The sequence below is a fragment of the Octodon degus genome, unplaced genomic scaffold (assembly GCF_000260255.1).
Source record: "Octodon degus isolate 3935 unplaced genomic scaffold, OctDeg1.0 scaffold00100, whole genome shotgun sequence".
Lineage (NCBI taxonomy): Eukaryota > Metazoa > Chordata > Mammalia > Rodentia > Octodontidae > Octodon > Octodon degus.
In genome coordinates, this window is record NW_004524676.1 from 3,327,402 (window position 1) to 3,342,954 (window position 15,553).

Here is a 15,553-nt window from a genome sequence, read left to right on the forward strand (position 1 = left end):
TATATACTACTAATTTCTACTAGTTCATAGAAAAGGTTTGTACTTATATTGTTGAAATTATTTGTTCCTGTACTCTGAAGAAAATAATATGCAATGTATTTTAAAAAAAAAGAAAAAGCAGATGTGATAGCCATTTTTTCACCATTTCACCAGAGTATAAATGTCATATAATAAAAGGTCACAGAGAGTCAGATTTCTAGATGCTGTGCCGAAAGCAGGAAGTCCTCTTCCCCTGGAAGTTCCTCATCACGGAGGCGTGGGCCACGCCTCGGAAAGGGGGTTTTACAAGGAACACTCACTGAACAAACGAGTGGATCAATGATGACTTTAAAACAATGATCAAGAATTCTTTCCAAAGCAAAAAACAGAAAATTCATGCTAAAATTGTTTCATTTTGCTTCCTTTCAGTTTTTTATTTATTTATTTAGTATCTTAGGGAAAGGTCTACAGGGTGTTCAGGGTCTCACTACACAGACTGGACTTGTAGTGATCCTCCTGTCTACAGCCTCCCAAGAGCTGGGGTTACAGGTGTGCGCCACCACGCCCAGTCTCAGTTGCCATCTCAGCACCCCCCGGGGGTGCGGGGCCAGCAAAGCAGGCCCAGGGAGCAAATCTCCTGCCCCTGCGCATGCTTGCAGGTGCTTTAATCCGCTGAGCTATTTGGCCAGCCCATGCTTTTGGTTTTTTAAGATGGGTCTTCTTCTTTCCTTTCTTCTGACAGCATTTGTTTTTTGGCTTTTCCCCCTGTACATAATGATTCCATTTCCCATGAGGTTTGCACGTGTCCAGAACACACCTTAACTTCTCCCCTGGTCCCTTCCTTCCCCTGCCTCCCTGCCCCCAACTCTTTCTCACCTCCCCATCTGCAAAAGGCGCCCCCTTCCATTTCTCTGCACCTTCCCCACTCTGTGGGATGACCCCAGATCTCCGAAGCACAGGTCTACAGAGCCAATGACAGGAAATGCAAGCCTAACACCACACATAGAGAACTCATCTCTCACCAAGCCCTGGCCCATCGGGAGCAAGAAAGTCATAGTAATTTTTAAAAAGATGCTGAATACATCTAATCAAGATTTATGAGCGTTCAAGTTCAAACAGTACGTCCCCAGAAATCTCAATGACAAGGAACAAATTCTGTAGTATTTCTCTTTCTTGCAGGCACTGAGTCACTTTAAAAATCATATGATCTGACAAGAAGTGTAACAGAGACAGTGGGCTCGCATGGGGTCCCTGCAGCAGCCTCAGGAGACCTCGCCCCGCCTTTCACTGAACTACCCATAAAACAGAAAACTTGAAATGATGACAGTGAGGGCCAGCCAAATAGCTCAGCGGATTAAAGCACATATTAGGTAGACGCAGGGGCCTGGAGTTGCATCCCCTGGCCTGCCCTGCTGGCCCTGTCCCCGGGGCATGTTGAGATGGTGACTGAGACTGGGCGTGGTGGCATGCACCTGTAACCCCAGCACTTGAGGCTGTAAACAGCAGGATCACTAAGAGTCCGATCTATGCAGTGAGACCCTGTAGACCCTGTGGACCCTGTCCTAAACACAAAAAAAGAAAAGAAAAAAATTATCATAATAAGAAACTCAAACAATAACAAAACTCATTAAGAGGCATTTTGTACATATATAACAGTCTATTTTCACAACAATATTGTCAAAATGCTATAAAGCCATATTATTTTAAAACAAAAACGAAGCAGAATGTTATCTAAGGGAGACATGCTCTTAACATGCCAGGTCATCTGTAGCATATATGTTCCCAGTTTATCATAGTTTTTAAGTATTTTGACCTATGGCATTTTTCAATTACTCTTTTTTTTAAAATGCATGCAGCCTCCCTGGTTGAGGATCTGCTGCCATCGTGAATGCCACAGTAACTATCCGAACCCCGAAGTTCATGACCAATCGACTTCTTCAAAGCAAACAAATGGTCATTGATGTCCTTCACCCTGGGAAAGCAACAGTACCTAAGACAGAAATTTGGGAAAAGCTCACCAAGATGCACAAGACTACACCAGATGTCATTTTTGTGTTTGGATTCAGAACCCATTTTGGTGGTGGTGAGACGACTGGTTTTGGCATGATTATGATTCTCAGGATTATGCAAAGAAAAAAAAATAAGCCCAAACACAGACTTGCAAGACACGGCCTGTAGGAGAAGAGAAAGACCTCAAGAAAGCAGCGGAAGGAACAGGAGAACAGAGTGAAGAAAGTCGGGGCACCGCAAAGGCTAGCACCGGTGCTGGCAAAGAGCTGGAGACTGAAGACCAGCCGAAGGAGGAGAGATTCTGCAGTGCCTGGCTGCAGTGGCTGCAACTGTTTTCATGATAGGACTTAATAAACTTTAAAACCTTAAAAAAAAAAAAAGAAAGAAGGAAGAAAGAAAGAGAAGTATGCAAAAAAAAAAGCCCATGCTTTTTTCTGAATCTTTCAGTGTAAAGATTAAAACTTACTGTTGTTCTTTTCTATTTTTCCAACAGAGCTGGGGTTTTGCAGTCAGAGGCCAGAGTCATTACAATCATCTCGGACACCCTCTCTTATGGCACAAAATTCTAATGAGTCGCCCGCGCAGTGGACTGGTAACTCTTTGCTGCAGGTCACTGTGCGCATGCTCGGAGAGTGACACACTACCTCCAATATGCCCACACGCTGTGACCACCAGCAGTGTCTCCAGACATTGCAGATGCTCTCTAGGGAGCAAAGCTGCCCCACCCATCCTGCAGGGTCACAAGTAAGTGGCCTGTAAGTGCTGTGTTCCTACCAAACCTCTGACACCTACACACTGCAGGGGAGCATCGGTCCCTCTTCATGCGCCCGTCTTACCACACGCAGCCCAGGCCTTCGCAACACTGCAGCGCTTTTCAGGCCCTAACGACCACATCCAGCCAAGCGCCACCCCTCCCCACGAAGCTGCCCTGCTGCCTGGCATCCCTCAACACTCCAGCTGCCGAGCGCCACACACACACACACACACACACACAACAGTCTCAGTCACTCTTTTCCTAATGACTCCTTCCTCGAGGCAAGCACAGCCCTTTCTGTGGACCTTTGATGACAGCACTTAACAGCCAGCCCCTTCACAAAGCACTCTTGTGCGCTGTGTCACCACGTGGGGTCCTCAGCTCGCAGGCACAAGTGGCCAAGGACACCTGAAGCTCATCACAGAGCTTGCAGCCTTCCCTTGTTTCCCAAGAGCCTTTCCCGATCGATCGGTAACTCAAGGGCAGGGTCGCTGAGGAAGGCCTGCGGAGAGGCCTGGTATTCTTGTCGCACTGTGCCGAGCACAGGGAAAGCTCTGCTGAGCCTCGCTGGGGCGGCCTCTTCCTCTCTCTTCACATTTCAGACTTGCATGGCTCTCCCTCCTCTCTCCTCCAATCCTTCAACACAGGTACTTTCCCTCAACAAAAAACGCACTTACATTTGTTTATTGAAGAACTTGGACTAATACACACCAGAATATTTTAAAAGCAGAGGGAGAGGAAGGGCTCCATGTTGTCAAACTGCTACTGAAGTGAGTATGCGAATAACTAGAAGAGTGATGTTTTTACAAACATTAACAACAGAAGCAAGCAAGAGAAGAGAACAGAAGGGAAGAGAGGGGAGGGGAGGGGAGGGAAGAGTATATAGAGTGGAAAGGTAATAGCTGGGGAGCACAGTAGCTCTGGGAAAATATAAAGCTTAGAAAAATGATATAACTAAACTTCTTCCAGAATACACAAAACCCAGCCCAGACACTATTGATAGCTTCCACACTTTTATTTCCTGTCTGAACAAGAATTTAGTAGCGCAGCTGAATAATCAGTCATCGGAGCGCAGCAGCGCTTGACAGGCTGCAGGATGGCTCCAACGAGAAACTTCAAAACAGTGCACAGAGCCCCCGCGAGCCGCTCTATGAAAGCATGGTGGGCACCAGACGCAGCGGCTGGGCTCATGGCATCTGGAACTGCTTCCTTTGACCAAGAAGGCTGCATTGCTTCAAATCCCCGCTAGAAACGGTGAGCGAGCTGGCTAGGCCCCCACCTTATTCTCCGAGGGTCTCTAGGAACAAGCAGCTACTAAGAGGGCCACCAGAGGGTGAGAGACTGGCAGGAATAGTCTACGACAAATCCGCAAATAGCATCCTGGCAAGAACATGCCAGTCCTGTATCAGCTTACAAAATAAATGTTGGGCCCCTGCTTTCGCAAGAGCATTTATCAATGTTACAAGAATGCCAATAACGAGTTAAAAATAATAATGGAAACGCCTTATAACTACAAATTATTTGTCAGTCTATCCATGAACTAATAATAAAGTTTTATTAGGCAGGGCACCACTTATAGATAATCTTATGATTCAGATCTATTCTCATATTGTCCAAGGATTTTGGAAATGTGTAAACAAATCTCTGCTCAGCAGTGTAGGAAGGGCCGGCCAGATAGTTCAACGGATTAAAGCACCTGCTTAGGCAGGTGCGGGGGTCGGAGGTTCGATCCCCTTCATGCTGTGCCGGCCCTGCCCCCGGGGCACGCTGAGATGGTGACTGAGACTGGGCGTGGTGGCGCTCGCCTGTAATCCCAGCCCTTGGGAGGCTGAAAATAGGAGGATCACTATGAGTCTGATCTACATAGTGAGACCCTGTAGACCCTGCATTAATATTTTTTAAAAAAACTGTTTAAAAAAATGTTTGAATTGTGGGAGAAATACTTATACTCACTGAACAGAAAAACTACGGAGAGGGTAAGATCAGAGAAGCAAACAGCATCTGCACATTAAGCAAAGAACGTTCTGGCCACTCTTAGCCCCTCCAGGTTGTTGTGCTCAATAGACTTGGAAAGAAAATTGAGCAACGATAGTCGTGCATCAGGGATCCAGTAAACGAAAACATGCGAATACCGAGACTTCTAAAGGGAAAAAGGAATGATATCAAAACGGAAAGAAAACATTAGCTTATATATTGTGGGTTAATTCAACACTAGCAACTAAACGGAGTCAATACAAATTTCGGGATATCTATTTGAACGGTTGTTCAGAGATAATATTCCAAAGCATTAATATGATTTTTCTCTTCTGTTTTTATCCATGCAGGTCTGCAGCACATGGTGACTGCATTCACTGTGAGTGGGCACATGTATAAAGTGCAGCTTAATTCTTTGCTCACCTCCTTCCTCACCGCCATCTCTTGGTCCCCCAGCCCTTAGCAAAAGATTTTTTTCTTTTCCTGGGGATCAAACTCAGGGCCTTGCACCTGCCAGGCAGGCCCTTCAGCTGCTGAGCTCTACCCCCGGCCCTCAAAAGATTTTTTCCTTCTCCTCTAAAAGTTCGCTCCCTACTAGCCAACAGAGAAGGACAAGGTAGGTGCCCCCTGAGTGGGAGGATGGCAAGGTGAAAAAAGGTCATCTGGCCCCCTTACAAAAGGGAAGCTAAAGGTGATAAAGGCAAAGACTCGGGGTCAGATGTATGCACGGTAATGTCTCTACTAGGTTTAAAAACCGTGAAGCAGAAGGCGCATTAATTGGTTCAATGGAACGCCAAGAGAAGTGCTTCAGCTTGCTCACTGCTGGGCTCTAGGAAGAGACTCTGAAGGAGTTCTCCAAACAGGCGGAAATGAAGGTGCAGAAGAGTCCCTCCTAGTGAAAAACTGAGTTGCTCTTGATTCTCAAGCCCCACAGGCTTCCTGACCTTAGAGAGGTCTGGAAGATTATCAGTAGCATCAAACCAGCTTACAGGAGAAGGTGGCACAGGGACCCTGTACCTGCAGGAGGAACAATGAATCAGCAACCTAAGAAAGCAAGCTGTCTGGCATGAGGGAAGGCAGCACTGGCAGAGCCAGGAGGGGATGACTCAGCGATAAGACCAGGAGCTCACGCTGAGCAGGGAGGACACAGCCCAGAGCAGGGAGGACACAGCCCAGAGCAGGGAGGACACAGCCCAGAGCAGGGAGGACACAGCCCAGAGCAGGGAAGACACAGCCCAGAGCAGGGAAGATACAGCCCAGAGCAGGGAAGACACAGCCCAGAGCAGGGAAGATACAGCCCAGGGCAGGGAGGATACAGCCCAGGGCAGGGAGGATACAGCCCAGAACAGGGAGAACACAGCCCAGGGCAGGGAAGACACAGCCCAGGGCAGGGTGGACACAGCCCAGGGCAGAGAGGACACAGCCCAGGACAGGGAGGACACAGCCCAGAGCCGGGAAGACACAGCCCAGAGCAGGGAGGACACAGCCCAGAGCAAGGAGGACACAGCCCAGAGCAAGGAGGAGACACAGCCCAGAGCAGGGAGGATAGAGCACCAAAGTTCTCCAGCCCAACATCCAACTGCTGGTGCCAGAGAGGCGCAAAGGTCTCTGGCACAAAGGACACCAGCAGCGACCTGAGAAGCTGGACAGCACCACTTCCTCCCCTTTCTCCCAAGCTGGCCAAAAGTCCTGAGAACACCTTACAGTCCTCGTACAGTCTGCTGTCATCAGTAGTCAGTGTGTGCTTGCATTCTGCAATGTGTACAACATACAGTAGCAGGAAAAAAGGTCCCATCACGTGTTCACTTCAGCATATTCAGGGACAGCATTTCACAAAGCAGAGCGTCCACTCACGCTCAGCTAGTCCAGCCTTTGGGTACCACAATCTTCGCCAGACATAAAAACTAAGGGCAGATTTGAGACTAACAAGACAACTCTGATACAATGACAAATGGAAGCTAAGACCAGCCGTGGGTTCTGCACTCTGAGGAAAATGAATGCTAGCGTTAGGGTGCAAATCAAAACATGCAACCATAAATAAGTACCTAATACCCGGCTTAGTTCTAGTATCAAAAACTGAAAACAATCAAGAATGTATCACTAAGTTCATTAGTAATTCGGACTTACAACTGGTTCTGGTCACAAATAAAAAACATTTAGATCTTTGTTACCAGAGAATTTCACTGTCTATAATGAATGACGTACTCAACATAGCCTTGTGCAACGCAAAGAACTTAATACTGATATGCAAAAATAAAACCTGTTAGATCAAAAAATTCTGCAGATACTGATAAATTTATTAAAAGCAAAGTGTATTTAAAAAATAAGATTAATGATAATCCAGAATGATGAAAGGCAACTGTATCCAAACTGATACCATGACGAAAAGATGGACTCTTATGATAGTTTTCAAACTTTTCTTTTTTTAATGTATTTGTTACAGAGTCTTACTGCGCAGCTCGGACTCAGTGATCCTCCTGTTTTCAGCCTCCCCAGCGCTGGTATTACAGGCCTACACCACCAAGCCTGGACTCTGTGGCGGCTCAGTGCTGCACCTGGGGGCGGGGATGGGGCCAGCAAGGCACGTAGTGCCTGGCATCGAACCCCCATCCCTGTAGTTGCCTGAGCAGGCACTTCGTCTCTTTAGCTGTCTTGCAGGCCCTTTGAAACTTTTTTAAACCAGTTTCTCACTGTGTTGTCCAACTTGCTCTGAACTTGAGCTCCTCCTGCCTCAGCCTCCTGAGTAGCTGAGATTATAGGTATGTGCCACAGCCACTCCAGCCTTTCTCAGAGCCTCTTGAACAGTTCCCTGAACTCAAAAAGGGCAAACTGAATAACTTCAAGGACACCAACATTATGAATCAAAATGAGCAAAAACATCCCTCCTAACAATGCTCCCCATCTGGAAGGGTTTTCAGTGCTGTAAAACACCAAATGAGAAAATATATCGACCATGACAAATCTATGGTAGTAAATCTAGGATACTCGCGATAAACTAAGCATTATTTTAAAAGGTTTTAGAAAGGAGAACTTTTTTCCTTTGAAGTATAGGTCACCATGTAAATATCACAGTGTATTCCTGCCACTCTGATGTCGCAAGTATTTTATGTTTATCTGTAGCAGAAAGGAAGGAAACTGCTCAAGGCATTCCACGCAGATCCAACTCAAGATCACAGATTCAAAGAAAAGCGAAGAGGGTTTCTAAATTTACTTACTAATGGCCAATGGCCACACCCAGAAATACGTCATGAATCTGCCTACCTGCAAGCAAATACTACATTTGACCTGGAGAGCACTATCAATTTTTTTCAGTCAATTAACAAATTGTGATGATGTACCAAAAAAATCTTTGAACATCTTCTAAAAATATTTGTTTCCTATTAAAGTATTTGAAAATGCAAACTGACATCCTAGCTCCTGTTTCTTCTTACGTGGGCGTGTATCAGAGGAGCTGCGTGTGGAGTGAGCAAGACTCTGGCTGCTTTAAAGTAGTGTCCTTAAAACAGGCTCCAGGTTACAACTCACACCTTCTTCTTACTCCAGATAGAATGGCTATTACCAAAAATTCAAACAAAGTGGCAGGCGAGGCTGGGAATGGGGTGAGGAACAGCGCCTCTCCACTGTCCGTGGGAATGCAAACTGTACAACTGCCACGGTAATGGGATATGGAGACGCCTCAAAAAATTAAAAGCTGAAATTCCACTGGACCCAGCCATTCCGTACCTTCCAGGCATCTTCCCCAAAGTGTTACAGCCATCACGCCGCAGAGATGCGCATCCACGCGTACAGGTCGCAGCATGACGCCTAAAAGCTGATCCTTGAAAGGGCTCTATAGAGCCATCGACAGATGGACAGACAAAGAGAAGGCAGTCATTTGCATGCAATGGAGCACTACTCTGCCAGGAAGAAGGAAGCTTTGAGTCATTTATAGGAGAATGGACACACCTGGAGACACAAGGTGAAGTGCAGTAAAGGAGCTGACATATCACAGAACTTCTTGTAGGAGAAACAAAGTATAAATAATTTTAAAAACAAAGTAAAAATAGTAGGAAACAGGGAGATTAAATCTTTTGCAAATTTCAAAGGACTAGGGATGGGGTGGGGGACACAGGAGAGAAGCAGGAATAAAAAGAAATAAGATGGTTAAAAACATGTAACTGTCCCTAAAATGAATGTCAACTTCATGCACTGCAAATACATATTAATAAAAAATACACAGAAAAAGTTGTATCTTCATTGTCATAACCTCTGTTGCTAAGTATTCCCTTCAAGGATCGTGGGTGGAACCAGGGCCACTTGGGGCTTTGCTATCACGTTTTTACTCACAGCACAAAAATAGCGAAGCAATTAACATTTATTTTAACGCATCAATAAACACCTATATTAGGACAGTGCAAATTGGCCTTGTAACATTTTGATTTATATTTGTATTTAATTGAACTTGATTTAAAACTATGTCTATCATTTTGAATACTGAAATTGATAGGCTCCAGCCCAAGTATAAGCTGCTGACTTATCAAGGCCCTGATTCAACATGGCTGAAACCGAAAACAAGAGCTTACCTTCCCAATGGCCACGTCCTCCTTCTCCCCACTCCAGCCCTGGATACAACTTCCTTTTATCTTTCCGGCGCACACAAGGGAGCCTCCAACCAACTCCTTGTGCATCACTAAACTAGGCCCCTATCAACAGTCCATAAAGTCTGAACTTCCCTCTCAGGTCAGAGGATCCGGCCACCTCCCTGCCACTGATCCTCTCCACGTCCTGCTCAATGGCAATAAAGGCTTTCTTTTTTCTTAGTGGTACCAGGGATCGAACTCAGGACCTTGCACTTGCCAGGCAAGCACTTATTCCACTGAGCTATCTCCCCACCCCAACCCCGTCCTTTTCTTTTACTTCTGCTTCTCTGCTGCCACTGCTGGAAAAACCTAACAGAAATTATGCTAATATATAAAACCATCTTTCCAAGGTGTGTCAGTTCATATCACGCATACTCATTCTGTTCTGCTCTGCCATTCCAAATTCCAGAACCAAATATAAGTAAAGACTGGGGCTTCTTTCTCCCTCAACAGGTGCCCAGGAAAGGGAGTCCCCAAGGGCATCACCCTGCAGTAGCTGGAAGCGCACGTGCACTCGCCGCAGAGCCCTCCAGAGGCCGCGTCAGGGCAGCATCTGACGCTTTCAGGAGGGAATCACAGAGTGGCTGGGGGATTGAGTTTGCCCCGCAGGCGGGGAATGGGTCAGCTGGACTCGAGAGCGCTGCAAAACGCCTCCTGCTCGGGTTCACGGGGGTTAAGCCCTCTGGGACCCACTGAACTCCCAGGTCACAAGCTGCCAACTGCAAACCCCGCTCCCAGCTCCCGAGCGCAGCCCTGCGGTTCCCAGGGGCAGCCCCGCGCGGGCGCGCTTACCAGCCCTCCGCAGAGGCTGAAGACCGCCGTGAGATCCTCCCGCTCATTCACCTGGCCGCGGTAGAAGCAGTGGCGCAGGTCTGGGGCCGGCGCGCTGCGCCCCGGGGCCCCATGCGCGGGGGTCCCCAAGTGCACCTCGGTGTAGCCGGCGGCCAGGAAAGCCGCGTCGGCGCTCAGGTTCAGCTGGAAGAGCTGCCCGTAGGCGCGGATGCGGTAGTGCGTCCGCAAGGGCGCAGGCTCCCGGGCCCCCGCACTGCGCTTCCTGCGGCTGAAGTGGCGGCTCTGCGGGAACACTTCTCCGAACTCGCCGACCCGCGCAGGGGTCACCACTTCGTAGGAGGCCAGCGTCTTCACCAGGGCTTCTGCAATCAGAGCAATGAGGGCTGAGCCCGAAGCGTCCCCAGCCCCAGCCAAACGTCTGGGTCCCGGACTCCCTGGGCGCGCGGGCTCTGCGAGTGCTCGCGCTCCGCGCCCCCACGCCCGAATCTGCCCCACCGACCCCGCCGCGACCCTGGGCAGCGGCCTCCGCTCCCGCGCCCGTCCGCCTCCCTGCCGCCCATGGGGTGTCGCGCCCCTGCCCCGCCGCACCGCCGCGTGGTCGCCGGAGTTCAGCGTGCGCCCGGGGCGCGCGATTCCTCGAAATCGGCGGGACTGAGACCTCTGGGATGCTGGGGTGAGCGGGCCCGGGGCCTCCGCCCCAGCTTGGAGGAATGCGCCCGACGGTTCCCTACCTTGTCTGGGGTGGAAGCGAACTTCCCACGACCTGGTGAGGAAGAGCGAGAGCTGGTAGAGCAGCCCCGCCAGCCACCTGGCCACCCGCATGGCTGCGCCCGGGCCTCTGCGCTCGCTCGGCGCGGGTCGCGGCGCTCAGCAGCCACGGGAGCAGCAGCCCGGGCCCGGGCTCGCCCAGCCCAGCCGGAGCGCCAGCCGGAGCGCCCGGAGCCGCTGCTTCATCGCCCCGCAGCCGTCGCGCTCGCCCTCGCGCTCTCCTCCCGCGCAGCGCTCTCCAGCGCCCTCCTCCGCTGCGCTCGCTCCGCGCCGCCCTGTACGAACAGCGCGGAGGTGGTCCCTGGCGGGGCGAGAGGAAAGAGCTGCGGCCGGCACGCCCCCTGCGCGCAGGCTCCGCCCCCAGCGCCAGCAGACCCGTGCAGCAGCCGGGCTGCAGCGTGGCCGCGGGACCCTGCTCCGACGCCCGCAGCCACTCAAGGGCGACAGACGTAAGGTCTGCAAGCCCCAAAGGGCCCTGACACGCGTTGGACCCGCAGTTGCCTGTTGTCTATGATCGCGGCATCGTCAGACTTCTCAAACCAAGCCTGAAAGCAGGGAGGAAAAAAAAAAAAATACATACATATATACATATACACATATATACATATATACATAGGTTAGCTGGGATAATTGTATTGCAGATTTCTGCTGCCCTCTTGGAAGGAACAGCCAGGGAGTGCTACAGTTGAACCCCAGTGGGCGGGAAGATGCCTCCGCGCTGCGCGGGGAGGCGCTGTGCTGGCCCTAGCTAGCACTTACTGGTGACCATTGCTGGCCATTGCCTGCAGAAATTCAAGAAAAGTGCATGAATCTCCAAATTCTAGAGCTTACTGTGACTTATTTTTCTTTCTAAACGTTCATTTGAGGGCTTAATATTTTTGTCAAGAGTCACGAAATTGATGCGCCCCTGCCGGGAAGGGGAGTCGCTGGTTCCATAGACGTTTCCGCTGGTGGTCCACAGTGTGCACACAGCTAGGACCCCAGGGCGCCTGGTAAGGTCAGTTATCCTCCCAGCTGTCACTGCGGCTCTGAGTCCCCTTGTGTGGCCAATGGCGTGTTCTATTCCATAAACCTCGGGGGAAGAGGCGGCAACTGTCATTTCAGTGCTATTTCGTCCTAAATCTACCTGCTTGGTTTGCAGGTTTGCAAGTGACTTCTGTGTATAATCTATATGAAAACAAAAGGGAGAGAGCGACACAGAGACAGGGAGAGACAGGCAGACAGACAGACAGAGAGGCAGAGAGACCAGCTTGAAATCCCACCAGGAGAGGCGAAGACTATGAGAGAAAAAGTAAAGAACACACACACAATGAAAATACACTTTCAGTTCTTTTCCTGCTATCTTCGCAGCCCTCAACAAAGGAAATCCTGCGCTCCTGGGAGCGGGCTCTAAGGGCACACCTCTTGCCTCTTACACCATCTGCAGTTCACCCCAGACGTGGACCGAGCTTTGTCAGGGAGGGAGGCTTTAAACTTGCACCAGGGAAATCCCCCAGCCTGGTGCTGGTAATTCTTCCACAGCCACGCCCTTCTTGTAGCCCTTTCTCACAAGAGCTGCGTCATTCAACAGAGAATTACAGACTTCCTGCGGCTTTTTGCTAAGTGTACTGTTGCTATAAACACAGCGAAACTATACTAAACTCAAACCTCTGCATTTAATATGTACCTGCAGCATATTATAATTTGCTCATTTTAGTTACAGTGCAGTTCTGAATGCATCTCTAGGCTAGCAGGGAGTTATTTCTTCCTGGAAACAGCATAAAATAGAAATGCACCCTTTTAACCGGATATCTGATTGCTGACTACAGGAAAATTTGATTTTTCATTTTTCCATCACTAAACGTTTGTTGCTCGCAGCAGCATATGCAATAAATTATTTGACATTCAACCTAACTTTTGGAAATAGAACGTTAAGAGTGGAAAGGGCTTCCTATGTTTGTTCTGTGGCATGATCTCTACAATGTTCAGTGAAGAGTATTCTCTTCATTTTAGAGAAGATAAATTTATAATTTCACTCAATATATAAATATTTAATAAAAGGGTCAGCCAGATAGCTAGGCGGATTAAAGTGCCAGTTTAGACAGATGCAGGGGCCGGGTTCATCCCCGGCCTGCCTTGCTGGCCCCGCCCCTTGGGGCGCTGAGACAATTGAGACTGGGCGTGGTGGCGCGGGCCTGTAATCCCAGCGCTTGGGAGGATCACTACAAATCCAATCTGTGTAGTAAGACCCTGAACACCCTATACTAAATACAAAAATAAATAAATATTTCATAAAGTATTGAAGCTGAATTTCTGCCAATCCTCTCTGTGTTCAAATGTTATTTCATTTTAAAATTATTATGGTATTTCTATTGTTTCCTTTTCTTCTTCCCTACTATGAAAATGTCATGAACAATCTAATCTCTATTTAAATCAAGCTATTTCTTCACATGATTTTTACAGCTTCCACTTGTGGAATTCCTCTGATAAACAAGGCATTGTAAAATAGACGTTGGAAAAATTATCTTGGGCCGGGGAGATGGCTCAGTAGAATAAGTGCTTCCCTGGCAAGCGCAAGGGCCTGAGTTCAATCTCTGGTTCCGCCAAAACAAAACAAAAGGAAAGGAAAAAGAAAAGTTATCTTATTTAATTTACCCATTACTGCCATTAGGCTCAAGAAATTAAGGAATTATGTCTGGATCACCCATTAAATTTAATTCAGATTTCTGTGGTTTCAAATTCCATACTTTTTAGAAGAAAATTAAACTTTTAATATCAGCTAAAACCTGATGTACAGTTGTTAGCAACAGCTTGGGAAATGAAAGCCACATTTATAGCAAATATAATTTTGTTTGATTTGTAATTTTAAAAATTATTAAAAGTACATGCTAAGGGCCAGGAAGATGGCTCAGTGGAATAAGCGCTTGCCTGGCAAGCGCAGGGGTCTGAGTTCAATCCCTGGTTCAGAAAAAAAAGCACATGCTATGCAACCATTCTGGCACAGCGGAGGAAAACATCCTTCGCTCTTACCCTCAATCTTCCTTTGAAGAACATGCTCACTATCCTCAGGGGTTGAACAAGCCTCATTTATAAATCTAACTCTGTATCCAGTTGTATGAAATTAAACAACTAACATAATGTAAGCCTATTTTTCTCAGTTGTGTCATGAAGATAGTAATAGTAACTCGCATCATTATGATCAAAAGAGATAGTACAGAAGAGATACCACAGATGACCAAAAGAGATAGTACAGATAACATGCGTGGTGTATCACTGGATAAAACATATTCTCAATGTCTACTTGTGCTAATTCTGTCTTTATCATTTACAATAGGAGACTGAATGTTTATTCCATCAAAACCAACAATGTGAATATAGGCTGCTTTTCTCCTATTAGTAGGTAGGAGGTAGGGTGGTGAACTCGCACAGCTTACCTCAGACTAGGGCTTTCTCAAGAGAGAGAATTTCTAGTGCTAACACTTGAGACATCTTGGGCAAATTAAGATGAATCAATCACTCAAGTTCAGGCTGTCCCAACAACAACGCCAATACTGACTTCTTGGACTTAATGGTTGTTATTCTGCCCCACACGTTGAAGGATGTGGTTTTGGTTGTGTCTAGATGTCGCTCCAAGCATCATGTGGTCATAGATGGGAAATTTCCAAGGCGGCTGGCTTAGGATGTGTAAATTTGAATTAATGTGACGCTGGAATTCAGGGCGTGGATCATACAAGCCCGACCCTGGGCGTGGGTGTCATCGATCGATCAACAAGTACAGACTGTAAAGGAAGAGAGGGCTCTCGCGGCTGCTGCTGCTGCTGCTGCTGCTGCTTCTCTGCTGCTGCCGCCTGCCTGCTCTGTGAAGCCATGACACCCAGGGCGCAGGCCAATCATGTGAACTGAAATAAACCTTTCCTTTTCAACATTGGGTATCAAGCATTTTGTCTCAGCCATGAGAAAAGTAACTAAGACAGGTTTTTAGCAGCACCCCTGGCCTCTACTCAGTGGGTGCCACTAATACCCCTTCTTCACGGTGACAACCAAAACTGTGTCCAAATGTTGTCAAATACCCCATATGGAGAAAAATGGCATGGGGTGAGAACCACTGTGATAGAGTGCATAGAACTGAAAAATGCTAAGTGCACTGTAGAGCAGTTGGCAGGACTGCACACACACACAGCTCCATGTTTAGTACGAATGGCTGAGTGCTTAGTGGAAACTCCATATATGGTCAAGAAGGTATGAAAATGAGCCACTGATTAAAGCAGGATAAGTTATGGTCATTTCATTAGTAATTTAAAAGCATTATTATTGTTTCCAGGTAAACTAAAAAGCAAATTTCTCTATCTTATATCATACTATACTCTGTTCTAATAGTCTATTTACTGTGCGATTCAGTACTAGATTATTAGGGGCATGTGAGGAGTTACTATAAAACGATGCTTAAAGCAGTTTCCTCAGCACAAATGTTATGCACCCCGTGGAATGGAAATACATGTTCATGTGGTCATAGATGGGAAATTTCGAAGGTGGCTGGCTTAGGATGTGTAAATTTCAATTAATGTGATGCTGGAATTCAGGGCATGGATAATACAAGCAAATAAATATTATGTTGAGACTTATATAGCCTAAAAATAATCAGGTAATTGCCAATTAACCTTACACTGTGTTTTAAGAA

The 15,553-nt window shown here is 47.6% G+C and overlaps 1 protein-coding gene across 2 annotated transcripts in view; it reads right to left on the reverse strand.

Moving 5' to 3' along the window:
- Nucleotides 1–11,041, reverse strand: part of Adamts20 (ADAM metallopeptidase with thrombospondin type 1 motif 20) — a 193,102-nt gene extending 182,061 nt beyond the window's left edge. For both annotated transcript variants that reach the window (XM_004638581.2, XM_023723596.1), the window contains exons 1-2: nucleotides 10,860–11,041; nucleotides 10,129–10,490 (exon numbers count right to left, since the gene is read on the reverse strand). In XM_004638581.2, the coding sequence (XP_004638638.2) occupies nucleotides 10,129–10,490; nucleotides 10,860–10,950 (453 nt within the window). In that variant the 5' untranslated portion in view covers nucleotides 10,951–11,041. The remainder of the gene's footprint in view (nucleotides 1–10,128; nucleotides 10,491–10,859) is intronic.
- Nucleotides 11,042–15,553: the final 4,512 nt, after the last annotated feature.